Below are 27,800 nucleotides of genomic sequence, written 5' to 3'. Positions count from 1 at the left end.
GAAATAGCTAGGATAACTCAGTCAGTAGATCTAGTTACAGGTAGGTAGCCGTGTTGGTCTGCCGTAGTCAAAACAAAATTAAAAAAATTGTTATTGGTATGAGCTTTTGTGTGCATGCAAACTTAGTTGGTCTCTAAGGTGCTACTGGAAGGAATTGTTTATTATTTTTTATTCAGTCAGTAGAGTACGAGGCTCTTAATCTCAGGGTCGTGGGTTCGAGTCCCACGTTGGGCAAAAGATTCCTGCATTGCAAGGGGTTGGAATGGATGACGCTTGTGGTCCCTTCCAACTCTACAATAAAGAAGTGCCCCTCCCCACAGATGCATTCAATCTCTCTCTCTCTCTCCCCCAAGATGGAAGTGCTGCTGATCTATTTTTAAAATATATATATACAGGTGAAACACAAAAAATTAGAATATCATGGAAAAGTCCATTTATGTAAGCAATTGTTTTCATTAGTTACTGGAGTTTCATATATGAGATAGACTCATGACATGCAAAGTGAGATATGTCAAGCCTTTATTTGTTATAATTGTGATGATTATGGCGTACAGCTGATGAGAACCCCAAAGTTGCAATTGTTAATTTGGGGTTCTCATCAGCTGTACGCCATAATCATCACAATTATAACAAATAAAGGCTTGACATATCTCGCTTTGCATGTCATGTGTGTATCTCATATATTAGTTTCACCTTTTAAGTTGAATTACTGAAAGAAATGAACCTTTCCACGATTTTCTAATTTTTCAAGTTTCACCTGTATATATAAGATAGCAGTCTAAATTTACCAATGGAAAACTCAACAAATACAGCCAGCTTCTTCTAGTCTGGTTCATGTGCCCCCAGGAGGCTATTTTCTGGAGTATCAAGAGAGACACCCTGCACTCTGAAATGCCTAGATCATTAAATAAAGATACACCTTGACAGGGGAAAAACTCTCACCCCTTGGTTAAACTCACTGAACTGTACTTGTGCTCAGAGGCCATTTAAGCTCAGGAAAAGGATGCCCACAGCTACAGGGATGTGGGATGGAAAACTGGATACTGACTGCGTCCACTGGCCATCAAAACCCCTAATGTGCAAACAGGATTGAATATTAACACTCCCACCCCCCTTTAGATACAAAACAAGCCGTAAACAAACAAACAAGCTCCCCCCAAATAAGGTAACAAAAACGTGTCTGAAATGCGAGAGACATAATTTCTGCCTTTCGACACAACCTACGGTCATTCCCCTGCTTTCTTCAGATTCTTAAAAGTGGTTCTGTTCATCACGGTTTGGCTATTACCAGATTAAAAACAAGAAAAAGAACAGAAGGGTTGTTGTTGTTGCTGCTGCTGCTGCTGCTTTTTTAAAAAAGGTGGCAAAAAACCGAAACGAAAATCCAAAATAAATTCAGACAAAATATTTCGAGAGTTGATCGTCTGGCACCATGGCTGACGGGGCGAGTGGGCAGGAGGGTTCGAAATTAAGTGCGGCACGACCACTTGTGGAGGTGGGGCAGGAAGTACTTAAGCCACGTTAGAAAACCAAGGATGGAAGGAAGGAAAAACAAAGGGGGAAAGGAGAAGGCTTCAGACAATCTTTTTGATGCTGTGGCGCTTGAAGCTGCCAGTGCTGCGCTGCTTCTGTACCTGGCTGGCGGAGCCGTGGCGCGTCCTCCCGCTGCTAGAGTGTGCCGTGGTCGGGGAGAGCTCCACGTTCTCCTTATCGATACCTAAGGTGGTGGTGGGAGTAAAAGAAAAATAATTAAAAAGGGAAATGCAGTGAGCGGGAAAGGTAACGTGGAAGCTTCCGCTGCAGTGGACGACTCCATCTGAAATGGCCAACTCGGGGAGGGTCCGTGGCCCTCCAGCGGGACTCCCAACTCCCAGTGTGGCCAGTGGTCCGGGCTGATGGGAGCCCAGCAACCTCTGGAGGGCCAAACAGGTTCCCCACCCTGTTATTATCATGCAAGGAGGAGCGCCGCCTGCAGTTAAGATCAAAGAAGCATCCAAAATGGGGGGAGGGAGAGGGAGGAGGCATTCTCTTTTGTGCCAAGGTTATGCCATGGGCGCTGGGGAAGGAAGGGGAAAGCTGCTGGTGAAGCGAGAAGCAGAGATGGGGCTTAATGGGATTCCAGGGCAGTTCCAAGAGTTTTTTTCCAATGTGCATCTGACCCCCAGGTGGCCACCGCTGGGTTACGCATTGCCATTTAGGGAGCAATCAACTCCACTAAAGCAAAAGTGGCACTTGTGATGCTAGCCTTGGTTACAAGATGTTCCTGACTGTTTATTTAGAAAGAACCAAAGTAACCTGCAGGCCCATAGTCTAATCACATCTGCAGCTCTTGGCCCTTCTCTTTCTCCCCGGCTGCTCCAGCCACTTGGCCTGCTGCGTAGCTCTCTTTTGCTCTGGGAGAGCCTCCCCACAACACGGCACCCTCCAGATACTGAGGGATGGCAACTCCCAACTCTCCCAGCCAGCGGGGCTAAGCGTCAGCAATGCTTAGGGTCTGGTCAGCTCTGCCAGAGAATCTTGGCCTGTCTCCTCTGTGACGTCAGCCGTCTCTCAGCTAATCACGGCCAGAGGCTTCGACGCCCAAATACCTTCAATGTATAAGCAAGGCAGATTTTCATTGTGTTTTTGTTTGAGCTGGACTTGCAACCACATGACCCTTGCCATATTTGCAACACGAATGATGCAAGCCCCCGCAAGCACACATTCAGATTTGCTAGTAACGGAAGAGGTCGTGGTGGGCAAGTTACTTCCCCTTGTAGGGTGTGACTTAGCCCACCCTCTTGTGCCGTTTGTATTGTTCTGATAGATTATTCTTTGAAACAGCATCCCTGACAGGCATCCTTGGCATAGAGCATCACATTCACTCGTTGCTCGAGGAACACCACTACCTGCATTTGGAAAAAGCAGGCAAGGGTACAATTTTAGGGCTCAAAATGAACCACTGGAGAGTTTTTAGGCTCCTGCCTTTAATGTCTATTATTCCCTAAGCTTAGTTCATTTCACAGTTGCCAGGATGCTACCCACCATTCAGATGGTTCAGCACTTCCAGGGGAAGCAGAGCAATTTACCGGGTATACATTTTTATGCCTTTCCTTGATCTATTATGGAGGCCTCAGAAAGAACCCTCCCAGTAACAGACCACACTAAAACAAAGGCAGGATATGGAGGGAGGGAAGACAGGCCATGAAGCTAGACACATGCAGTCCAAATGACTAGATTTCTTCATTCTTGCAGCCTTGTTGCTAAAAATGTTCCCTAGGTCCTCTGCTCGGAAATATACCTTCAGCTTCATAACACCCCTCCAGGGTAGGCCATTCCCACCACTGGTACTTGAGAAGGAGTACCACTCTGAATTCCTGGATCTTGGGGACTAGCACTGACCATGCTAGTGCCAATCTCTACAGCAGCATCTTGAAAGTGTAGAAGGGAATAGAAACACACACCCACACCCTTTTTTCTCCTCTGCAAATCCTCCTCCACTGAGCACACGGATGGGGAGGCTGTGTTCCATCAGATGTCGATGGACATTTGGCTCCCATCACCCCAACCATTTGTCATGCAAGCTGAGGCTGAAGAGAGCCCACCCAATGAATTCTGGAGGGCCACAGTTTCCCTGGCATCAACGAGGTTACTGGATGTGCAACTGCCTGCATTTTCCGTTGGCAAACAGCGAGGGAGAATGGCAGGATGTGCCACGGGTGCCTGATATCAGCTCAATTCAAACTCACCATGCAGAAAGCACTCCAATTTCTGCCTCAGTGGGTGCTCCCTCATGCACAAACAGAGTATTTCTCAGGATAGGAAAACAACAAGACTGGCTTGCAGGCACTTCTTTCCACTGAGAGCTTTCACATGTTCTGCTAACTATTTCCCCAGTCCAATTCTCACTGCCATTATTTGGGTATGAAAACAAGTTCCCAGTCACGCAGCGTTGCTTCCAGCCACTTTGGAGCCTGTTCAAAGAGCTGCACATAAAGGGGGGGGGCAAGAATGGGTCCATGTGGCTTCCTTAGGCTGAAGCTTTCTCCAGCTCAATGCCGTGCTGCTGTCGACTGCCTAACTCTGGGGTTGTCTGCTTGGCATGATGCCACCCTGGAGGGCTGCTTCTGGCACCTGCAAACCCTCTCGGTCCGTTTCGCTCACTGCTTCCTTCATCATGAGGTAGTTGGGGTAGTTACCTCCACCCCACCCTGGCAAAAAAGTACCTGGAGCTCAAGGAGAAAGTTGAAAGAGCCACACTTTCCTACTAACTCTTTCAGTTCTACAGTGGTACCTCTGGTTACATACTTAATTCATTCCAGAGGTCCTCCGTTCTTAACCTGAAACTGTTCTTAACCTGAAGCACCACTTTAGCTAATGGGGCCTCCCGCTGCCGCCGCGCCGCCAGAGCACAATTTCTGTTCTTATCCTGAAGCAAAGTTCTTAACCTGAAGTGTTATTTCTGGGTTAGCGGAGTCTGTAACCTGAAGCTTATGTAACCCAAGGTACCACTGTATCCATTTTTCAAGGGTCATGTTGACACTTGGGGGGGGGGGTTATCAAGGCAAAAGAGGAAGAGATTCCCTCCCATGTCCTCTTCCAGCTTGATGTGCTTTTCGAGCCAGAGCTTGAAAGGAGAATGATCTGTAAGGGAAATGGAGCGGCCGGCAGGGAGAAAGTGGGGTGTCACAGGAGTCAGAGGGAATATGCACACACACACAAATGCTCACAAAGCATCCTCCTGAAATGGCACATTTTGTTACTGGTTTTGCCTATAACCACCATCAAATCACAGAAGAAGAAGAAGAAGAAGAAGAAGAAGAAGAAGAAGAAGAAGAAGAGGAGGAGTTTGGATTTGATATCCTGCTTTATCATTACCTCAAAGCGGCTAACATTCTCCTTTCCCTTCCTCCCCCACAACAAACACTCTGTGAGGTGAGTGGGGCTGAGAGACTTCAAAGAAGTGTGACTAGCCCAAGGTCACCCAGCAGCTGCATGTGGAGGAGTGGAGACACAAACCCGGTTCCCCAGATTACAAGTCTGCCACTCTTAACCACTACACCACACTGGCTCTCCACATCTATCTCCATTGACAGAGGGATGAAGATCACAGATCCAGCAATGCTATGCCACAAAAAGCTGGATCTGACGCACTGATCCTTATAGATCACCTGAGTTCATAGATGTGGTTTGTGATTCGCTGGTGTTTCTGTCACCATCCTGCATAAAAATCATAGAGGTCTCTGAGCATCTTTTAATGCTCCTGTGCTGCTGGCAAGCACTGGATCTGTGGTTTTTGCTGTTCAGTCTGCTACTGTTTGCAGACTGTTTGCTTTATAATTCAATTACATGGGGCCACAGGGTAAATTTTTCCTTTGGGTTTGAATTAGTAGGGGTCAGAAGGGGCCCAACCTTTTGCCTCTTGTGAAGGTTCTCTTAAAGATGGTTGTTAGAAGGGGGGCATGATTTGACTAATATCAGGGATGTACGTGTGTGTGTGATGTCGGAGCTCATGGATTTTACATGGGGAACCCCCAACTCCCCCCCCCCAAATAAATGAGGCATGCCCCACTTCCTGCTTGCCACCCTAGACTGAAAGTTATTCCAAACATTCTCAAAACCCTTCTCACACTGAGAGGCAAGGAGGTACGTATGGGTGGGCATATGGTCACTTGCATGAGGCAGAATTGAAAACTGAACAAGGCAGAAACATGGTCAGTCAGTAAAGTAGGGGCACACAGAAGACAGTAACACCTGGGCAGGGATGGAGTTCAAACATTCTTATAAGCAGTTACAAAAGTCTTGCAGGGAGCTGAGATGGTCCTGCAATGTTGTAGTTCCCACAGGTAGCAACATCTACAGGTGTATGACCCCCCCCCCCCCCCGAGTCCAGCAGCAGGCAAGAGGCTGCAAAGTCTACACCTAAGGAGCTGGAGCCTGCTGCTAGAGATGGGGAGACTCCCTCCTGGGCCTAAGATTCTCAGGCAGGAGCCCCCAGAAGAAGCTCCCATACCCTGAGGACTGGTACGGCTAGAGTCAGGCCCTTTACTTCTCCGGAGGAACCTAATTCCTCCCACAGCATCTCACTGGCCAAGTGGCACACCAGGTGGGAGGCTGTGGAACAGAGGGAGAGAGTTGGTCTGCAGGCCAGGGAGTTGGCCCTTTAATAATCTAAAGTGATCCACAAGGGGGTGGAGCCTGGGAGAGGTGGGTGGAGCCTGGGAGAGGGGTGGGTGGGTGGGTTGCAGAGGCTTAAAAAGGCTCACTCTGCTCCCACCCTTTGTCCATCAAGTTGCTCACTTGGAGCTGTTTGTGGTCCTGCAACTCCTGACCCGTCTTGCCTCCCCCCCACCCCACAGCCAGAAAAACACCACAAACTGGCAGCATGGATTTGTTATTCATAAGTTCTGGATGTGCCACTATATGCAGTTGAGACTCAGGTCAACAAACAAAATTATAAATGAAGAAGTGGTTTGGCAGAAAAACAGGCACAATTCAAAAGGGCAACAGAAATATCACAGGTAGAGGGGGCAGGAGTCCAGGAGGAAGAAAATGAAGAGAAACTGAGAAGATCAAGTGACTGGATCACCTTCCCTTTAGGGAAAGGCGAGAGCCCCAAGGGATCCTTAATATAGAAGGGGTGGGGGCACACAACTAAAGGGAAGGGGCCTGGCAGCCATGTAGCAAACTTATGCACAGTGTGGAAAAAGTGTAAGTGTTGCCTGTTTGCTGCTCCTCCTGCTCTTCCCAACCCATCCTTTTTTCCTTCTTTCTTGTGTGCCAATGTCTCTCAGACTAAGCCTGCAGGCAGGGATTGTCTTGTTTGCTACTAAGCCTGTGCAAGTCACTCTGGCAGGCTTTTCCAGCTGAAGGGCTTGATTAAAAAAAAAGTTTTAAAGAAACACATGTGAAATTCAATTGGCGGTAGATGTGGGACAAGGCAGAAGAACATGGCGCGTCATTCAACTCGCTATCCAAAGATGTGGAGAAAAGCTGCTGGCTTGGATGGCTTTTGAAAGGAGAAGGATTCGTGGGAGATGACCAGACTCACCAAAGGGTATCATTTACCATTACTACTGGCAACTCTCATGTTCAGAGGCAGTCTGGAATGGGGAGGGGAGGAGGGAACTCTAGGGGAAGGCTGTTACTTCCTGTGCCCCAATTCTGGGCCACTCAAGGGTACCTAGCTAGCCAGTGATTTTTTAAAAAAGGGCGATGGACAAGAAGGGACTTTGGGTCGAAACTACTCCCCCATCAGGAACACTTTTTGCAGATGCAGCCCTCAATGGAATAAATTTCTGTGCAGATGCTTGCCTGCTTAGATCCTGATGTGGCTGCAAAACTTGCCTTGGAAGTGTGTGGCCCACACATTTAAGAAATCTTTGGGGTTGGGGCCATGTGGATGAGCAGGGGGGCGGAGCTTCTGTGCCCTGCACAGCTCCACCTCAGCCCACCTATGCCTAGCAGAAATAGGAATGCTAATGTACTTGATCTGCATAAAGAATTCTGGTCAGGTGGTGGAGCAGAAGGTGGGCTTCCCTGGTTTGCAAGGTTCATTCTCGTCATGCTGAGTAAAAGCAACCTTGAGTCAATCAGTGTTGCATCTATGGTTCAGAGAAGGACAGAGAGAGAGAGAGAGAGAGAGGTGAAAGGAGAGCGGAGGAGCTGCTGCAGTCAAGTCACAGCATGGAGTTGCCGCACAACTAGCCTGAACGAGCAGCCAAACCAACAATGTCTCAGCCAGTTACCTGGTGCTTTGGCCTCTTTGGTATTCCTGCAGCATCAAAATGAACACGTGCATGCCATATCATTTATTTCCGCAGCAACTGTGTTATTTAGCCCATGTTCCCTTTCCAGTATAGCCAAGCCTCTTGAGTGAACTGAGCATGCGCCCCAGTGTCCCCTGAACTCTTGCAAAAGAGACTCGGGCGCAATCTTCATTTGCACATGGATGGGAGCTGCTGCTAGGAAAACAAGGCACAAGTCTTCCCCCACCCTGGCAGTAATGCAAGTTTTGCTTTGGTGTGACCTGGGGAACACTGAAATGCACAGGGCAGAAGGAGAAGAAGAGAGAGGATCTTGAGAATGTCATTTCACCAATAATCGAAACAAAATAGAAAATTCTTTCCAGTAGCACCTTAGAGACCAGCTGAGATTGTTCTTGGTATGAGCTTTCGTGTGCATGCACACTTCTTCAGATCTACTGGAAAGAATTTTCTATTTTGTTTCGACTATGGCAGACCAGCACGGCTACCCACCTGTAACATTTCACCAATAAGGCAGCCAGCGTTGTACAGTGGTCAGAATGCTGAGCTTAGATTAGGAAGCACTGGTTTTGAATCTGCCTATTTGCCACAAAGCTCATTAGGTGATATTGGGCCAGTCACACACACTCTCTCTCAATCCAGCCTACCCCACAGGAGGGTTGTGAGGATAAAATGGGAGGGACCACCCATGTCCCCCTCAGCCCTATGGAGGGAGAATGCAAGTAAAAATAATAACAGGAATTTAACCACCTTGATTCTCAAGGTATTTATTTATTTAATCAAAACATGCTGGCCCTTTTGTATCGTGTGAATCAGCCTTTTTGGACAAAACTTGAGGGTTTTTGCAAAACAACTAAGAAACCCTAAACTGACCTTATAACTCATTCATGACAAAAATGTGCCGTGTGATACATGTCCAACCAATTTAGACTTCAAAGTATACAACAGCAGACATATCTAATTAGACTTGATTTTGTTAAGCTCACAGTTTCTGTGGGTTATTTCATTTTTTTCTGTTTCTCAGCAACACAGAAAAACCACACAGTGTGGAAACACCTACACAATGGGAAGAGTCAAAAGGAACTAGTTTTCTATTACTCTTCAATGTTCCTTCTTCCAGGCAGAGAAGCATGAGAGACAGATGTGCTGCGATATATAACCACTAGGAGTGCCGCTTCACGTTTTATTGTCGACTTTGGTGTGTGTGTGTGTGGTGTGTTTTTTACAAGGCTATCTTGCCACTTTTGAAAGAAACAAATTGTGTCTCTCAGTAACAATGTCAGTAAAATTCAGCTTCGTAGATTGAGGAATGCTTAACGGGTTTGAGCTAAAGGGGAAACTCTAAGTACTTTTATATATGGTCGGGGCCATTGCAGAGGAGATTCTCACCTGATGGCTCCACCCATTTTGCTGCTAAAAGGACAATTCTTTGAGAGCAAAGTTACAAAATGTGGCAATTGTGGCTGGCAGACATAAAAAGGTAGAAGGCAAATTTGCGGAGGTTTATCACTGGCTATTATTATCTATGGCAGGTAAATAGAACATGGGGGGGGGCAATAAACAATGGGAGAGGTTATTTTTCCTTCATACCCTCCTGATGGGTTTTTGCTGGGAGACACTTAGCCGTGCCAATGCAGGGGGAAAGGTGCTGGATCCAGCAGGGCGCTTTTCTTATGTGCTTACAAAATGTGGTTGGGCACATAACTGTCGTCTCTACAGCACCATTAGTATGCAAAGTGCATTGCGAGATTATTAATATTTCCATTTTCCAACCCAGCCAAGAATCCTAGGGTTGATGCAGGGTTTCAACACAGGTCCAAATTCACTGCTCTGTGCCCTGGAACACCCAGCCTCCCAAAATGCCCAGCAGCAGAAGCACTACAGTCGCGTGCTAAAGGCCCACGCCCTACCCCTATTCTGTCCTAGGTTTTGGGATCTCTGTTTGCAAAATAACATATATCTATCGATCTATCTATCTATCTATCTATCTATCTATCTATCTATCTATCTCCTCTTCCTGTCATGAGCCCCAGCTCTGGCACAGATCAAAGCAGTAGCTCGTGCAAGTAGAATGAAAATTAGAGAGAGTACCTGGATGAGGAAGTTGCATGAAAACTGCAGATTTAGAGCAAGGCAGACAAGCTTCACAGACACAGAATGAAAGAGAAAAGATGAGAGATCAACATTCATGATTGGAAGACAGACAGAAAACATTTACAGGACAGTGGGGATTATGGACAGGGAAGGGAAACCTGCATCTCTCCAGATTAATTAATGAATTGATTTTCACTCCATCCTTAAACATCTTTTATTTATATGTTGGTTTTATCCCACCCTTCCTCCCAAAAGAGCACAGGGTGGCAAACAAGGAGAGAGAGAAAAACACACACACCCCAAAACCAAAGGTGGTTTAAAAAAAACCCACACATTTTGAAATATTGTTGAACTAAATTCTCTCACCATCCCTGACAATAGAGATGCAATTCTCATTTAACAATCTTTCTCTCTTCCTAGGGAACACTGGAAACTATAGCTATGTGAGGGAACAGGGTTTTCCTCACAACTCTCAGCACCCTTAACAAACTACAGTTCCCAGGGCGCTTTGGGGGGAAATCCATGACTGTTTAATGTGGCAGGAGACTGCTTTATATGTGTAGCGCAGATACAGCCAATGTCACAACCTGCTGTGCAAAATCAGAACTGGAGGGTGGTTGCCCTACAGGTCAGGAACACAGCTGAAGAAGCATTCATGGATGGGAAGCCTTAATTAGCACATGGGTATCAGGAACTGAACACAGGAGTCCCACCTGCCCCATGCTGGAAAAGGTTTTGGTCCCCCCCTCCTCTGGATGGCAAGAGCTGCTTTTCAACAGTTCTATGACCCACAGGGCACACAATGACCTAGAGCCAGAGAGGTCTGTTTCTTAACAATTCCACGCTAGCTTGTGGTACATGTTCCTTCTCCTAGTTTCAGGTGGGAGACAGTGAAAGCAGCAGCAAGAACAGGATTATGTGGTTACTCTTTGCTCATTGCTAAGGACGTGGCTCTTAGCACAGGACAACAAAACACTTCCCAATTCAAGAAAGAAAACTGTGTTTGGATATAAGAAGCTAAGGCATAGGTACAAAAGCCAGGAAAGGATTAGGGTTGAAAGACGCTCCCTTTTTGTAGTACTGGTCCAAGTCAGAAAGCACTTCTGCAGCCTTCCATCTGAATACTTGGGGGTGATAGACATGGGGGCTCTAACCTAGAGACGTGTAGGATATCATGTTAGCCACAGCCCCTAGCACCTCACTTTCAGTTAAAATAGCTAGGCAGGAGTACAAAAAGTGAATTCCCATTTCTCTCCACCCCCCGTCCCCCCGTCCCGGTCACATAGAGAGTTTTCAAACATTTGCTTTTCAGGCACTTGTAATTTTGTAAAAATACTAATTTGACCACAGCAGGTGTGGGGAAACCTTTGGATGTTGCTGAACTACAGCTCCCATCACCCCTGGCCATTAGCCTTACTTATTGCAGGCATAGATCAGCAACACTGAGCTAGATGGACTAAGCATCTGGCTTTGTAAAGGGCTGCTTCCCCTGTTCTTTAGCCTAGGGAGGCAAAAAGTCTTCCTGACCAAGCTCTTAGGGTCTGGAGCCTTCTCAACTACAGAAGGACGGACAGCTTTGCAGGATACGACAGATGGAAATACATCTGAAAACGAGCCAGGGACTTTTGCAAATCCGTTTCTGCATCTTTTTAAAACGTGTATTAGCAAACCAATATACATTGCTTAGGAATGGATATATCTAGGCCTCTATGGAGCAGAGGCAACCTCACACAGCTACATTGCATGTTACGGGACGAAATGGGAGCTTGTACTTACTACTTCCATTTCCATTACTAATGCAACAGTCTGACTCTGGTACCCTTCAAAGGTTTCCCTTACTGTCGCATCCCACCCATCAGCATTGCTTTGGCTCACCAGAGGTTGCTGAAATACAACTCCCATCAGCCCCAGAAAACTTCTGAGCCCCTACCCCACCCCTCCAGACCTAGTTTTTTGCTTTATAGCAGTGGCAAGGACTTTTAAAGGCTGGGGCACTGCCACAAGGTATAGTAAAGGTAAAGGGACCCCTGACCGTTAGATCGAGTCGCGGATGAATCTGGGGTTGCGGCGCTCATCTCACTTTACTGGCCGAGGGAGCTGGCGTACAGCTTCCAGGTCATGTGGCCAGCATGACTAAGCCGTTTCTGGCGAACCAGAGCCGCGCACGGAAATGCCGTTTACCTTCCCGCTGGAATGGTACCTATTTATCTACTTGCACTTTGACGTGCTTTCGAACTGCTAAGTTGGCAGGAGCAGGGACTGAACAACAGGAGCTCACTCCATCGCGGGGATTCAAACCACCGACCTTCTGATCGGCAAGCCCTGGGCTCTGTGGTTTAACCCACAGTGCCACCAGTGTCCCTACAAGGTATAGTAAGGATGGTCAAAAGCTTACTTAGCTTTAAAGGGGATTTAGGCAAATTAAAGGAGAACAGCAGCTACAATGGCCTTGATGACAATAAGGAACAATGTCTCTCTGAGCATCAGTTGCTAGAAAGCAAAGAACAGGGTGGGGGAGGGATCTTCCCATGATGTGCTGCTTGTTTGTTTCCCAGAGGCATCTGGCTGGTTGCTATGGGAAGCAAGATGCTGGACTAGATTAAACCTTTAGCCTGATCCAGTAGAGATGTGTGTGTTTGGGGTTTGTTTGTTTTTTACTTAACGGTATCCTTTTACTTATACGCCCAAGATGCTTTTAAGCGCAGACCTAACAAGTCAATGTAGCAGGTTCGCTCACCAAAGAGCTATGAATGAAAGCAAGAGTGCAGATTCCGGAAAATGCATGTTTGCCTCTGGGTAACGTGGGGAAGGGCTCTAGCTCAGCATGCAACAGGTCCCTGGTTCAATTCTCAGTGGCATCTGGAGGTGGGGCTGGATATATATCTGCTGTCAAAACCTTGACAAGCCACTGCCAGTCAGTGTGGAGACAAGGCTAAGTTAGATGGACCAACAGTCTGACACAGTTTAGGGAAGCTTCCTACGTACCCTAGCAACTGAACCCAAAGGATGTTTGTTTTTAAGCTTCTTGGGACATTTCATTCTGCCCTGAATAACAAATTCTGCACTTGTACATTAGTATCAACACTGCCATTTGGGGACAAACCAAGTCTAAGTATGCTTTATCACAAAGCAGTTAGGAAGCCACCAGGCTGAGATAAGATCTGATCCCATATCATTGTCCATGAAGCTGGACTACTTCATTGCATGTATTATCTCATCTTGATTTGTGGCAGTAGGTAACTTCAGGAACAGGCGAGTGGAAATTCACTCCGCATCCACCCCCTACAAATTCAGTGCAAGAAACGTCTCTGAGAATAAGTCTAATGAAGAACAGAGCCTTGAGGCTCAACAAGGGGTGGTGATAAGCTGCCCCAGTGAAAGAGCCCGACACCCAAAAAGGGAGCAGTCCCCTCAAAGGTGTTTTAACAAACTCTCCTCCCCTCCCCCGACGTAAGCAATGGAAAAGCATGGCGAACTGACCTGGGGAATGCTGGGAAGTTGCAAGTGAGGTCATGGAATTGGAGAGGTTTAGGTTTGCCGTAATACTAAGCTGACTCTGCACGGCAGGAGGGTAAGGAGAAGTTGGCGTCAGCAGGGATTCCTCGCTGGTTTCCTCATCAATCCCAGGTAAGTAGGTGTCGATCAAGGCATCAAGGAACTTTACTATGAGCTCAGCATAGTCTGGGATTTGTGTTTGCTGGAAAAATGAGAAACAGATCAGCTCCATCTCTACCTGTTAGTTCTCACTGAGGGGGGAAAGCCTTTGGCTTACAATCTAGGGCCGCAGGTGTGTCCCCCCGAAGAAGCTTCCTGCTGTCCCACTGTTACTGGGATGTGCGGTTCCCACCAATGAACAGGTCCTACACATTCAGAAGGGAAAGACTCGTGGAGTGCAGTTTCTCCTCCTTGTGCCCCCAGCTGGATGGGGCAGGGAGGCCAATGGGGAAGCTGCACAAAACAAACCCAAAAGGTTTTTAAATGTTTTGAAGCTATGAGCCTGAGGGATCTCACCAAAAAGTCCAGTGGCATTCCCAGCAGAAAGGGCCAGTCCAGGAGGGCACGACGGCTCCTCTCCTGGAAAGAATCGTCTTGACTGGCCCTGTCTGCTGCCCAGGAGATGAGGGTCTACTCTCAAAGGGTTGGGACGTCATCCAGGAGACAATACTTTTTTTTTTTAAGCTGCTGACTGATAAATCATGAACAACAATTTATCCGATTTAGCCTATCGGGGGGGGGGGCATAATTAAATAAATTAACCAACAACAATTGTCCACCCAAGCATCACTACAAATGCCATGTAAGGTTTCAGCTGAAAGAGGCCCCAACTCCTCACCTTAGAAAATGGTCCCGCAAACCTCCACAAGCCATTAAATCCAAAACCTGCAACCAGCAATAAAAAAGCAAAAGCAAAACATGAATGAGCACCTTAGTAAGAAAGATGGGGTAAGATCCAAAGAAGTACATCTGCAAGAACTTCCTCATACTTTGCTCATCAAAAGCAAATGTTTGCAAATGCATAAACATCACTTGACAACATCAGCATCCTGTGATAACTGTTCAATGGGCCATTCGAAGAAACCATGAACAATCTTTTTTTAATATAAAAAACACAACACTTTTTAAATTCTTTAAAAAACTGTAATAGTAGATACAAGGACAAATATAAAGCAGAAGTAATGACAAAATATTCAACTTTTTTTTTAAGTGTAGAAACAAAAGTGCAGATAAACAGAAAAACAAAACATTTTTACAAATTTCCCAATAATAGTTGTGGCTTAACATTCTCCTGTTCAGTGGTACCTTGGTTCGCAACAGCTTTGGATTGCAACCATTTTGGATTACAACCACGTCCAACCTGGAAGTGTGTGTCCCTTTTTTGGGATTCCAAACCATTTTTGGGGGGATTGCAAACAAAAAAAATTTAGAGGCCCCATTGGCGAAAGTGCGCCTTGGGTTACAACCTGTTTGGGTTTACAACCGGACCTCTGGAACGGATTATGGTTGTAAATCAAGGTAACACTGTACTCTATTTCGTTGAACTGATACATCTTTCAATGTTCTCCGAACTTTTGTATCTAATGTGGGTGGCATTTTGTTTCCTCCAGTAGTAACTGTCAGTCAAGCAGTGGCTAGGAAATATGTTACCATTTCTCTGTCATATGACAGAACACATTGCTTTTAGGCTACAAAAGAGACTATTACTAGATTTATTGGTACAGTATCTTGTTATAGTTTCTGTTTCCTTTTGCACACACTTTCATTTCTCCTCACATGCACTTGCTTTGGAAGTGTATCCATTCACACAATCAGTGTAGTACAACAAATCAGTGTAGTACAACATTTAACATTTTAACTGCCCCACTGTTGACCCATTTATTGCCACTAACAGGTCCGTTAATTCCAAAGGGTCTACTCTGAGTATGGTGTACACTGGATACAGCCCATTGTTTTGATAATATTCTATCATCCGCATATTAGCATCTGATGTAGTACACAATAAAATAATCCGTTGCTCGGGGCTGCTTCCATTAAAATAATAAAATGCAACAGTGCAGCATAAAAGCCATTTAAACACATTTCCCTGTCTCTCAAGGGAAAACAGGAGGAGGAGGAGAAGATGTATCAAAGGGAAGTTTCAGCAATTGTCCTAAAGAATCTAAGGTGGTCTTTCAGAGCTTCTTAAGAAATGATGAACAAAGAATGAGGAGTGGTGGCTCCCAGCCTGGATAGCTTTAAAAGTTGTTGTTTTTTGCATTCATCTGTCTTGAGAGAGACAATGGAGTGTGCCTTCTGGGGTGAAGTCAAACCACTGCATTAGCAGCACCAAAATGACCCCCCCCCTCGGGGTGCAAGTATGGAGGTCCTGAGCTGCCTAGATGACAAGACCCCTCTCTTGGCCTGGCTGATGTGGTCCAAAGGAAAGCAGAGCAATAGGTCTGGCAGCAGCTTGACTGCAGTAGCTGCTGGAAGGAGGCATGCAAAGTGCCATCCAACCGTTTTAGGGACTCCAGATCTGTGTAGGGTTTACTCCTTAAAGACTTTTCTTCTCCTGAAGACATCCTGCAAGGCAGTGGGTGTTTAAGACCAGAGTCCTTACCAGGTTGACAAACCCCATCTGCCCTTCACTTCCCTCTACAGCACATGCAGAAACCGTCTTCTTGACCATTGGACCCACTATTATTTGTTCAATCTGCTCAGTCCTTAGAAGACAAGGCTATCAATGGCTCCTAGTCACAATAGTTCTGCCTCTACTGCTGGAGGCAATACGTCTCTAAATACTAGTTGCTGGGACTCAAAAGTGGAAAGAGCACTGTTGCGCTCAAGTCCTGCTTCCTGGGTTCCCACAGGCATCTGGCTGGCCACTGTGAAAACAAGAATTGGACTGGATGGGTCACAGGCTTACTCCAGCAGGCTTGTCTTATGTTCTTAGGGATGGGGAACCTCCAGGTGTTCTTGAATTACACCTCTAATCATAGCTGACAACTGGCCGTGCTGGCTGAGCCAGATGGGAATTTTAATCCAAGAAGATCCAGAGGGCCACAGGTTCCTCATCTCTGACTGAGAGCTACCAAGTGACACCAAAGGGTCTGCTAAAGCAAAAGCAAATGCAGCCGAGAGTGGTTAGGGAAGGAGCTTTGAGCACTGCTACTCCCAGGAAGGACCTTCTCCTGAATGAAACACCAAGACCTCAAGATGATCCACTGGTGAAACCCTGCTCTTGGTGCCTTCTTCCAGGAAAGAAAGGATGGCATCTACCAGGGAAAGGATCTTTTTTGGGATAAAGGATGGAATATACAATACAGCTTGTGCGGTCAAGCTTCTCTTCTGGTTCCCTGGCAACTAGTAACGAAACAGACCAGATTCTAGGCTTTTGTCTCCGGAGGGAGGGAACAGATGTAATTGGGGGAGTGGGGTTTGATGGGACACACGCCCACAGAAGCAACACATTGTCATTTTAAAATGGTAAGCCACTGTGTTAACAGTTTTCTGTTGAAAGGCAATCCAATTTGTCTTTTGGAGAAAAGCAAAGTATATAGAATTAAAAACAACCATGCTTGTGGGGTTTAAACGTTTAGCCTTTATTCTATACCTGAGCACCTGAGACCTTTTTTTCAAAGGAGCTGCAAGATACCTACTTTGTAGATAAGAAGTTTGGTACTGTGGCGGAGATTCTTCATGGTAAACCACACTCTGCACAATGCCATGGATCGGATTCAATAAATTGGGATCCTGACACTGCGTCAACAGGGTATTTATCTTGAAGTCCAATAAATTGTGCCTAGGCAACCAAACACACCATGTCAGTTTATCAGTTGTTAGTTTTCATCACAGAGAGCAAGGTGGACAGTACAGCTTATTTTAGCCAACAAATCTATCCTAACAACATGTGGTTTGTAATGGACGGCGTATATGCATTACAGACAGACAGACATCAACAGTTGTTCCCTTTTGCAAGGGAAACTGTATTTCTATAAGGCTGGCTAGGGATCTCTAACAGAGCATTGTCAGCACCTTTCCAAACTACAATTTTTGAGATTCTTTGGGTGCACAGGCATGGCAGCTAAACTCAAGATAAGCATGCACTTCCTAACAGCTGACGACAGCTGGCTCCAGTTAATTTTGACTGTAATAGCTGTCCAACTATGAGTCTGCTCTGAAACAGCATACACAGCAAGCTGCACATCTGTATGGTTCTAGGCTTGGGGAATTCATTCCCAGAGATGCATTGGCAAGTGGAGCCAATCCTCTGAACAAATATCAACCTTGAATGGAAACTTTGTAAGGAGTTATATACCATTTATCCTCACTGTATGGTGTCTTTTTCGTCACTCCACTCAGCTGGGAGAAAGAGATATCAGCAAAAAGTGGGGTCAGGTGTCTATCGGGACAGGTAGAATGAAAGTTTGGAGGCCAATAGTAGGTAAAGCCAGAGCCAATGACAAGCACATCCAACTAATCATAGTTTTGTCCCAATCCTCTTCCTTGCTGAGCACTGAGACCTAAGGAGGACCAGCCCTGGACTGGTTATGAATGAGAAGGTAAGCAAATGGGGTTTGGCTGAGGACAGAGTGAAATTGGTAGAGCAGTGCCTCATTTAACCCAATGGACCAGCCTCTATTGGTAGACTAGTTCCTAAGATTAGAACCCCCATTAGATGAGCGTGTTTAAATTTCTTTTCATTTAGCAGAATTTGTATATCACTTCATCATTAAAAACCTTCGAGTAGGAAGCAGATGCGTTGTGAGAAGATGCGAACACTTACACAACAGGAAAGACCTTTGGGAACACCACACTGGCTTCTGCTAAATACTCATACAGGATTCTCTGGTCAAACTCATCTGCCGTATATTTTACTAGTGTTGCCTGCCAAAAAAAAAAAAAAAAAAAAGAGGGGGAGGGGACAGAAAGAAAGAAAAAGGTCAACATCTAAGTCCTGATGAGCTACTGCCTTGACTACTGTGCTTCTATAACATGCTGGAGGAAACACAATGCAAGCAACTGATTAGATTATGAATCTATTCACTGCAGCAGAAAACTAGAAAACCCAGACTTTAATCAATCACTTCCACAGGAGCAACCATTTAAATCTGTTGTGATCTGTGCAGGGTGGGAATGGGAAGATATCTTATGAACAGTGACCAAATGTGCTCATAATTTCACCGAATACAACAAAAACTTTACACAAACAGGTTTGGGTCAAATCCCAATGTACCTTGGAGTAGTTCCCCAAACAAATCTATGAGTCTTTTATCCCTCCAAGGCACTTAAATCTGCTTCCCTGGATCAGTTTTGCTTCAAACGCCCCACGGGACTGCTTTGGTACATTGGTTTGGCCAAATAAGCACCCCAAGGCAAGAAAATGGATATCTTGGGATGTTTTATGTCCTGGGTGCTTTTCTCTTTACAGAAAGAAAACTGAAAACAGTTAAGAGGCTGTTTAGGGGTGCCATTTACTAAGGCATGGATGGCAGGCTCTAGGTGTACTTTCTGTGTTAATTCTACAATAAAAAGTGCATCTGTGGTAGGATGCTGCCCAATAAAACTGGATGAAGGATTTTTACTTTTCTGGTGGGGGATAGGGGAAGAATGAAGCTTGATCAAAAATACAGGATGGATGTCTTGAGCTGGAGAACACTGCCTCCTGAATCAGGTCATTTTGACGTTACTGTTAGCAGAAGAACATCAAGTGGGCTGGACGCCTGACAATGCACTTAGCATTACATTTCTAAGCCCCAGATCATCTGGAGTGACTCTGCCTTGCATTGTAGAATTTGGTGAGAACTAGGATGGCATTTCTTGCCTCAGAATTCACCAACTTCCTCCATAAAATTTCCAGCACTACTTGGGAGGCACCAGGGGTCAAACTTGGGACCTTTCACGCGCAAAGCAAGAAATACTTGCGAACTGCCCATGGTGGGAATCTAACCGCACCCCTGAAGACGCCAAGAACGAGATAAAAAGTGCATGTACCAGGATGGTCAGCAACAGGGCTTGGATTTTGGGATCTGTGAGGACTTCTTCATCCAGGAGGACATTGGACTCTGACACTGATACTTTCCGGAGATGAGGGTGCTGCTGCGGTGATATCCTTTGAGTTTCTGTAGGAAGAGAGCAATGTATTTAATAAGGAAAGCAAGAACGGACAGATCTATTTATTGTGCCATCAGAACAGATGGAAATCACTAGTATGAGAGCAAGTGTGTCCCACTTGAGAGAAAGCCGATACTGTTCCTGGGAGACCAGGCTTCAGTTCCTGTCTCAACCATAACAAAAGAAAAAATTAAAAAAAAATCCTTCCAGTAGCACCGTACATCTCTAAGGTGCTACTGGAAGGATTTTTTAAATTTTAAATTTTGTTTTTACTATGGCAGACGAACACGGCTACCTACCTGTAACTGTCTCAACCATGATTGCCACGTGGCTTCAGGCAAATAATCAATGCCCTAAGATCAGCTGGGTTCCCCACTCCCCTATATTTGCAATCCTTCATATTGCCAGGACATGTTAACTAGTAGCTAGGTCCAATAGATTTGTTCCTTACCCATTTCATAATTTTCTGCTACTCTTCTCATTTTGGGAGGTGTGGTGATCCCAGATTCCATTTCTTGTCTTTTAGGCGCTTTTGTGTCAGGCATCAAATGGTCAAAACTCTTTCTTGTACCTATATATATATATGCATATATATAAATAAAAATCAAAGAGCAGGGCATAGGAAACAGGTCAGAAAATGAAAACGGTAAATCAGTATGCACTCACATCCACTCTGTATCCTGCCTGAACAATAACGCTTTGGTATTTGTGGCTGAAAAAGTTATTCGTACACCCAAGTTAAGCTGGCAAGTAGCTAGAGATGGCTTACTTTATTTTTTTTTTTTTTTTTTTTTAAACATATTTATTGATTTTCCAACATATATTTCCAATTACCAAACAAATTACAATGCCAAATTAATTATACAATTCCAATTATAACAATTCCAATTATGCCAAATTTTTAACTTGTGAATTCCCCATGTCTCGGACTCCGGAGCGCTTTCTTATGATCTTTTCCAGTTGCTTCATAAAGTCAATATTTTCACAGCCTCTGATAAATGCCAGCAAGCAGACACTCTTATAGTAAATAATGTCTCTGTGTGGAAAAAGCCATCCTCTCCCAATATCGCATTTCGGCTGACGCCATCTTGAAAGTCTCTCATAAATCAAACTTGTAAATCAAACTGCGACACACCAATTTCTTCCCCTGTGAGCCGTCCCCACTCCTTTCCGGGAGGGCCAGACCCTCGTAAATTCCACTATCAATCGTCCATCAAATCCGGCTTCTCCCTTTGAAGTGGTGTACAGCTCCACAGGCTATCATCAGCACTCGGCAGTTAATTCTAGCTGCGTCACAGCCAGCCGAGGATCCTCCATTTCTGTTGAGTCAAGTCCAGATCAAGTTTCACCTCCACACAGTTTATTTTTGTAATTTCCATTCTAATTTCCATTCTGTCTTTAAAGTCCACTTGCCATTTGCCTGTGAAAGTGGATTTTCTAGGGGGAGGTTTCGCCCGTGTTAAGTAGATATTGAGGCAAAACAAACGGAGATTCCAGAGCTTACCCCCCCTTCTTTTCCCTCCTTCACATACCAATGTAAAGTCCGCGTCTTCTTCCAATCTTCATTCTTAATCACTCAGGGCTGCAGTTAGCAACATTCTTCCCACTCCTTTGTCCGAGACATGCCCAAAATCTTTAAACAAATTTATATATCCAATTAAAGGGAGCGTGCACGAACGGGGCCGGCTCCAGGAGCTGCATCTGAAAACGAGCCCTATGTGCCCAGACTCCCCCACCGGTCCCGAAGGACCCAAAGCGGGTTAAGGAGTACCGCGGGCAAAGGCAGCCCTCCCCGTCGTCCCGGGGAGGTGGGAGGCTGCTTACTCCCATCGCAGCCGCCAAATTAACTCGTGATAGATAGCAAAGATGTTAAAGTCCGCCATCCTCCCGCTGTGCACGCCGGGAACCTGTGGAGATGGCTTACTTTAATAGGGATGTTAAAGGGTGCACATTTTCTTGAGTGGCAGTCTGGTCAGAACAGGAAGCTTAATGTAAAGCTTGCCAACGACAACCAAAATTGTTTATCCCCTACCCTCCCCCAGCTAAGAGAGAAAAATAAAAAGGCTATCAGCCCAGGGTCTCTTAGGGGCAGGTCTGCCTTCCTCACACACTAACCTAGTGACAAAGAGAGGAGTGAAACTCCCCACTAACCTAGTAGCTTTTTAGTGTTGGCTTGAGAAGGCTGCCCCATATCCAAACTCATGGACTTCCTTGTGCGTGGGCTGATCTGCCCCACCGTTGGGTAACTGGCAGCGAGATGTCTGTCTGAGCCCTTGGGAGAAGACCATGGCTGGTTTTCCCTTAGTGTCCTGAAAGAGAGGACAAACCAAATGTTCAGAAAACAACAAACCACTTATTGTTAAAAGAGCAGAGTAAGACAGACATCAACCCCCCCTCCTCCTTCAAAAGCAGCCAGCCCTCGACTCTCTCGCAACACTCTCTGCCATGCGCGCAGTACAGAGCTCCCCCTCCCCACCTCTGAAATTAAAGTTTTGGCCCCAAACTGGTAAGAGCTGCAAATCAGAGGCCGTTCCAGCTGCCTCCCTCCAAGCGAGAGGTGAGGCAATGAGGTGGCGTCAATAAATCTGGCTGGGACCTACTCCCACATGGTCTTCCCTTCCCTTCCTCCTACCGTTGCGCTCTATCATGTGCAACTTAAAGCACCACACACGCTTACCTTCCTGTCCACTTTGCCTTTTGCAGATTTTGAACCTATGGCTTGAAATCAGGGACGGGCAACCTGCGGCCCTCCAGATGCTGCTGAACTACAACTCCCATCATGGCTGACCACTGGCTGGGGTCAAGGGGAGCTGGAGGGCCGCAGGTTGCCTGTCCGTTTTAAATTGTGCTGTGAACACAGGAAGGTGAATATTGTCTACACTGGCTGGCAGTGGTTTCTCTGCAGGTTTCCTTCGCCAGCCCTACTTGAAGATGCCAGCAACAGAACCCAGGACCTTTGAAAGCAAAGCATGTGAGCTACGGCCCTCCCCAGACAACCTCCTTGATCCCGAGTTAAAATGCACCATCCTATGAAAAGTTTAGGAAGACCCCTGACCTGAAGCTGCCATCGCTGTGATGTATGTGATATGTCTCCATTGGAACATTTTCCATTGAAACATCTGTCAGGAGGAGAGACTTCCTATGCTTTAGGCTGCACCGACTTCGAACCTCCTCAGACACAGTGAGTAAAGCTTAAATGATAAAAGGAAGGAAACACATGTCCAAAGTATATACTTCACTGCAGAATCTCCCAAAGCCTAACAGCACCATCGTGATATGTAAAGCAAGACAGGGTGTAGCTGCTCTCTTATTACTGAGTGCAGGTCCAGAAGCTGTTATTGCATAAAGAATTCAGTATCCCAAGCCTCCTTCGGGGGGGGGGGGCAGGAATCCAGCCCTTAGGACTCCAAAAGGCGGCTACAAAAAACACATTGGCAAGAACTCAGAAGAAGGGGTTCAGGTTGAGCAGAGTCCCAGTGGTCTCCACAACAGGCAGAAACAGAATCAGTTGCAGAAAATAAGCACAATGCACTCCAATGCGCTTGCTTGGCATCATTTTTACAGGTTGCCAAATTCCACAGAGGGCCCCAGGGCACAGTCTGGAGGCACATGATGCAGCCTCCTTGCTGAAGCTAAGCAGGGCTGGGTTTGGTCAGTGCCTGGATGGGAGGCTGCTTGGGAAGCTCCACGTATGCTGTGTTGAGCTCCACAGAATATAAATTCAATAAAACATTTTAAAAACTTTTAAACTGAGGTCTAGGGGCGAAGAGTGGGATATAAATTCCAAAAAACACGTTGAAAAAAGCTTCAGTGATTGGCTTAACAGAAACAAACAAACAAATTTGCAATATAAAACGAGGAGTCGCTCTACAGATCCGTACTGATGAAAACACTCCAGAAACCAACCTATTGAGCTGGGAGAGGCTTAGCCTTTAAAAAGCTAGCTCTTCAGGGGTGGGAAAGGGAAAACGACACACGCAACATAGTTCTTCCTTTATTGTATGTTCTTCCAAGGAGCTCAAAGCAGTACACACATTTCTCTCCCCATCCAACTTTATCCTCATAACAACCCTCCGAGGTAGGTTAGACTGAGACAGACTAGGGGATCCCCAGTCAACCAGCGAACTTCATGGCTGGGGGAAGATTCTGCCGTAATCTAGTGTTATAATCACTGCACCACACCAGCTCTCTCCTTTGTTGCTTACATTTCGTTAATAACAGAGAGAAGAACGGTCAGATTGGATGCTAGAACTGGATTGGATACAAGCCTAATAGAGTTGGGTTTTTTTACCTGCAAGGTAAGCCACACTCTGGGTATTCACCTCAAACTTGTCACAGTTCCTATGTTTGTTCACCAGAGCGAGGAGCGTGTGTAGAATTCTGACTGTCCTTGCCACGATGGTTGGAGAGGGATGCCGATAACCTAAATGGGTAAAAAATGCATTAAGCAGTCAGTTATCTACAGGGGCAGGGAGATGGTTGCAAAGGATTTTATGGACGGGGTGGGGGGGTCACACAATGTATTTCAGGTTCTTTAGTGAGGACAGAGATAGGCACCATTCACAGGGATTGAACATTCAGTGAAGTTATAATCTGATTAAGGATGCAATGACAACTGTGAGTTGGTCAGGATCCACATGTTGAAGGCCAACTGTTTGAAGCAGGGAGCCTCCTGCATTCCTGGATATTCAGGGGTCTGCACTGCCCAGAACTTTCAAAAGCAGAAGCAGGCTCACCTCTCCAAGCAGTTGCCCTTCAGATCACAGAGGGAGACAAGAACAGAGGAGAAGAGAGCTAGTGAGCTCCTCCCTGCTGCCCCCCAATTGCATGTTGTGGAATTTCCCAATTACGCCTGAATAGCGTTCTGTTGGGCTCTGTCTGCACATGGAGGGGAGGAAACCTATAGAACAGACTAGATCACCTCAACCTGCCAGGTGGAAGATGCCATTCCCAACACCGTAACCACTCCCCACAAGTAGAAAACTAGCATATCAGGAAGAAGAGTTTTAATCCAGCCTACTCCCTGTTGTGCTATTTCTCTACCTGCACAGATAATTTCCCATAGGAAAGTATTCCAGGAACTGCCGTCCTGCAGCCCAAAGGGTTCAGTCCATCTACCTCCTCTGCATCCTAAAGTAATGCACACGGTTCTCAACCACAGCTGAGGAAAGGCAAACTGGTAATCACTGTGGAGTCTAATGAATATGATGATTTATTTATTGTATAAGCACACACATTTAAAAGAGGAAAAGACACACCCACCCACACCCCACTCCCAATGTGCACACACAGCCCAACCCAAATCTACCACTTGACTCGTGCCAAGTGTGTCTGCTGACAATGCTGAGCCAGGTGGACCAATGGCCTGTCTCAGTACAAGGCAGCTTCCTATGTTCCTAGCTGAATAAGAACATAAGAGACTGCTGAACCAGGCCAATGGCCCATCTAGTCCAGCAACCTGTTCTCACAGCAGCCAAGCAGATGCAAGCAGGACCTGAGCACAAGAGCACTCTCCCCTCCTGTGGTTTTCAGCAATGGATACAGGCAACCCCTGATTTGGCATAGCGCACAACGGAGCCCTGCCCTCTTCCGGGCCCGAAAATGGCCCGCACGTTTGGCTTCGAACATGTGCAAAACAAGGATTATCTGTATCTAGAAAAATTATGGAATACCTCTCAGTTTGCATCATAAAAAGAGTCTTTCAGCCTATTGGCTCTGCTGCTTGTGTTCACTCTTCTCCTGCTCTCTGAGGTCTTGTCCATTTGCTTCCTCCTCCCCTTCCTCCTCCCCACAGGTCTTTCTCTTCAGCTGCTGCTCTCCCTCCAAGTGCCACCAACTGACTTGTCCCTCCCAGCCCGCCCTCCCCTTGCCCTCCATTCCGTTGATTCGGAGGTGTTCTGTATTCTTCACTGCCGCTCTAATGGCAGTGAATAAAGAAGGCCCCTTGGGAATCCTAGGGAACAGGAGACTAAGAGTTTCCTTTTATGTATTAACAGAGAACAAAGCTTTACAGGTATATAACATTCACATCATAAATAACATGTGAAAAAGCAAGCAGACAACATATAAATAAGTGCATCATCCTTCACGGAATGTCAGCAGAAAGACAACACACACAATCTGTCGTCTACAGCACAAGCAGTCAAAATACTGGCTGTGTTGGGGGCTGCAGCTGATTTGAAGCCAGCTGCCAATCTGGTCATGCCCCCCTCTGAGTCTGGCAAACAAACAGAGGCTGTGTGCATACTATGTATTTAAAGCACATTCAAAGCACTTCCCCTGAGAGAATCCTATGAACTCTAGTTTGTTAATGGTGCTTGGAAGTGTCCTCTGTGAAGGGTACAGTTCCAGGATTTTTGTGGAGGGCTGAATGGGCTTTAAGTGTGCTTTAAATGTCAATTACCTGGCAACCTGACTGGTCTGAGACAAAGGAAGCAGGCCCACCTGGGCTACCTGCCTACCTTTTAGCAGATGTCCCACCAACGCAAAGTTGAAATTGGAGTTGAAATTGAGTCCCACAAAGTGGTCCATCTGCTTGCAGTGCCACTCCAGAGGCCTCCTGATCTCCATGAAGACTTCTTCAGGGCTCTGTTGGGAAGCCAAAGTACAGATCATCACGATCATCTGGGGGTGGGGGTGGGGAGATGCTGGTCCACTGTGCTAATGAACGTCTAATACCATAAAGTGCCACGTCTAATACCATAAAATTACAAATCTGCTAAAATCATTACATATTCAGCAGGGCTCGTTTATTAGAAATTTTATTGCTATGGTTTTCTATTTTGTTTCATCTGGTATTATTTTATATACTTGCACAAAGCTGACTGTAAGGTTCTCAGTAGTTGCCCATGAGTAACCAGTCGGATTCCACTGTTTCTTTTAGTTTCTTTATTGTGCAAGTATATACAGTGCAGAGCATAAAAGTTCACGTCTGTCTCATCCTTCCACAGAATCCGGGAATGACTCTTTCCGGTTCTTTGACCCAACATAAAAGCCGCGGGATGCGGAACCCCCTCCTACCATCCCTGCGCCTGGCCCCTCTGCGCAAGTGGGGAGACGGAAGAGGTGCGTTTTCCCCTGTGCCTGGGTGGTGCGAGTCCTCTCCCACCTTCCTAGAGCCCTGGTCAGCACCTCCCTGGGCAGTCTCCCCTTCCCCACTAGAGGGAGTGCTGCTTTCCCCGCTGGACGAAGAGGAATTGCTGAGGTGTTGCAGGGGCTCTCTATACCCTGAAAGCCCTTGCACCACTCTACGCTGAGGCGAGGACAGTTCCTGACACTGACTATAATAAAGGGTCGAATTGATTAATATAATAACTTTAAAAGGCCTTCATGCATGCATCTACAAATGTTAAGAAGGCTCCCCCCACTTTAGAACTATTTTCTTCTCAAATTAAAATTTGTGCAGGCTTACTAAATGGATTCTTTAAGAAGCATTTTGGGGGGAGAAGCCTGTCCAAATATTTGCTGGTAGAAGAATTAGAAAGCTATGGATTGAACAAGGAGGATTTTTTTCAAGTATGTGTGTGTGTGTGTGTGTGTGTATATATATATATATATATATATATATATATATATATATATATATATATATATATATATATATATATATATATATATATATATATATATTATAAAGGAGGAACAAAGCCCGGCTCTATACAAGAAGCTAGCTATGATCAGGTAGCTCTGCACAGAAGCACATTTCAGAGGGCCATATATTGGATCCCCCCCCCCCATTATCTTCACGACAACATTTTGAGGTAGGTTAGGCTGGGAGTTCATTACTTAATTTAATAATAAGCAAAAGTTTTTAACAAGTATCCACAAGGTGCTCTACAGGAAAAGAAAATACCATAAAGCCAGTTTAAACAAAATCATTTTAAAAAAAAAAGCTTTAAAGCTCACAAAGAGTAGATTTAATTCAAGGTGCTCCAATGAGCTTCATGGCTGGGTCAGGATTTGCACCTGGGTCTCCTTCCTCCTTTAACCACTGCACCACACTGGCTCTTTTCTGGGATTCTCCTGAAGCCCCCATCCCAGAGCGGGGACAATGGGCAATGCCCCCCTTCTTGCAGTTTTTGAGGGAGCAGAGGAAGGTGGATCCAAAGAGTGGGGTTCTCAGGAGCTCCTGAATCCACGGCAGCCAGGACTCTTGGGAACCACTCTCAAGACTACCTGACAAATTAGCCAACTTTTTTATCTCTAATGAAGTCACGCCACCAAAACCCCAGATAGGAACCACAGTGCACTCTTGTGGTCCAAAAGAACATCCATGGGAAAGGAGCTTACTTTGTAGGCTTCCCAGACAACCTGCAGTTCCTCTGGCTCCAGCGTTTTAATGAAGCCTGCAGCACAACAGGACAATTCCCA

The 27,800-nt window shown here is 45.9% G+C and overlaps 1 protein-coding gene across 3 annotated transcripts in view; it reads right to left on the bottom strand.

Annotated features, from left to right (window-relative positions):
• Positions 1-1,356: 1,356 nt before the first annotated feature.
• The window catches only part of NF1 (neurofibromin 1), a 153,917-nt gene continuing 127,473 nt past the window's right edge, over positions 1,357-27,800 (bottom strand). For 2 of the 3 annotated variants that reach the window (XM_033171419.1, XM_033171421.1), the window contains 11 exons: positions 25,892-26,018; positions 23,722-23,853; positions 22,486-22,621; positions 21,582-21,739; positions 19,882-20,001; positions 19,311-19,438; positions 18,103-18,203; positions 16,976-17,118; positions 14,173-14,219; positions 13,320-13,536; positions 1,357-1,717 (listed from right to left, as the gene is read on the bottom strand). In XM_033171419.1, coding sequence (XP_033027310.1) covers positions 1,575-1,717; positions 13,320-13,536; positions 14,173-14,219; positions 16,976-17,118; positions 18,103-18,203; positions 19,311-19,438; positions 19,882-20,001; positions 21,582-21,739; positions 22,486-22,621; positions 23,722-23,853; positions 25,892-26,018 — 1,452 coding nt within the window. In that variant the 3' untranslated portion in view covers positions 1,357-1,574. The remainder of the gene's footprint in view (positions 1,718-13,319; positions 13,537-14,172; positions 14,220-16,975; positions 17,119-18,102; positions 18,204-19,310; positions 19,439-19,881; positions 20,002-21,581; positions 21,740-22,485; positions 22,622-23,721; positions 23,854-25,891; positions 26,019-27,800) is intronic. The other variant, XM_033171420.1, reaches the window with a different exon arrangement.

The sequence above is a fragment of the Lacerta agilis genome, chromosome 15 (genome assembly GCF_009819535.1).
Source record: "Lacerta agilis isolate rLacAgi1 chromosome 15, rLacAgi1.pri, whole genome shotgun sequence".
Lineage (NCBI taxonomy): Eukaryota > Metazoa > Chordata > Lepidosauria > Squamata > Lacertidae > Lacerta > Lacerta agilis.
Note: the sequence above shows the minus strand (reverse complement) of the source record. Positions and strands in the feature narration are given on the sequence as shown.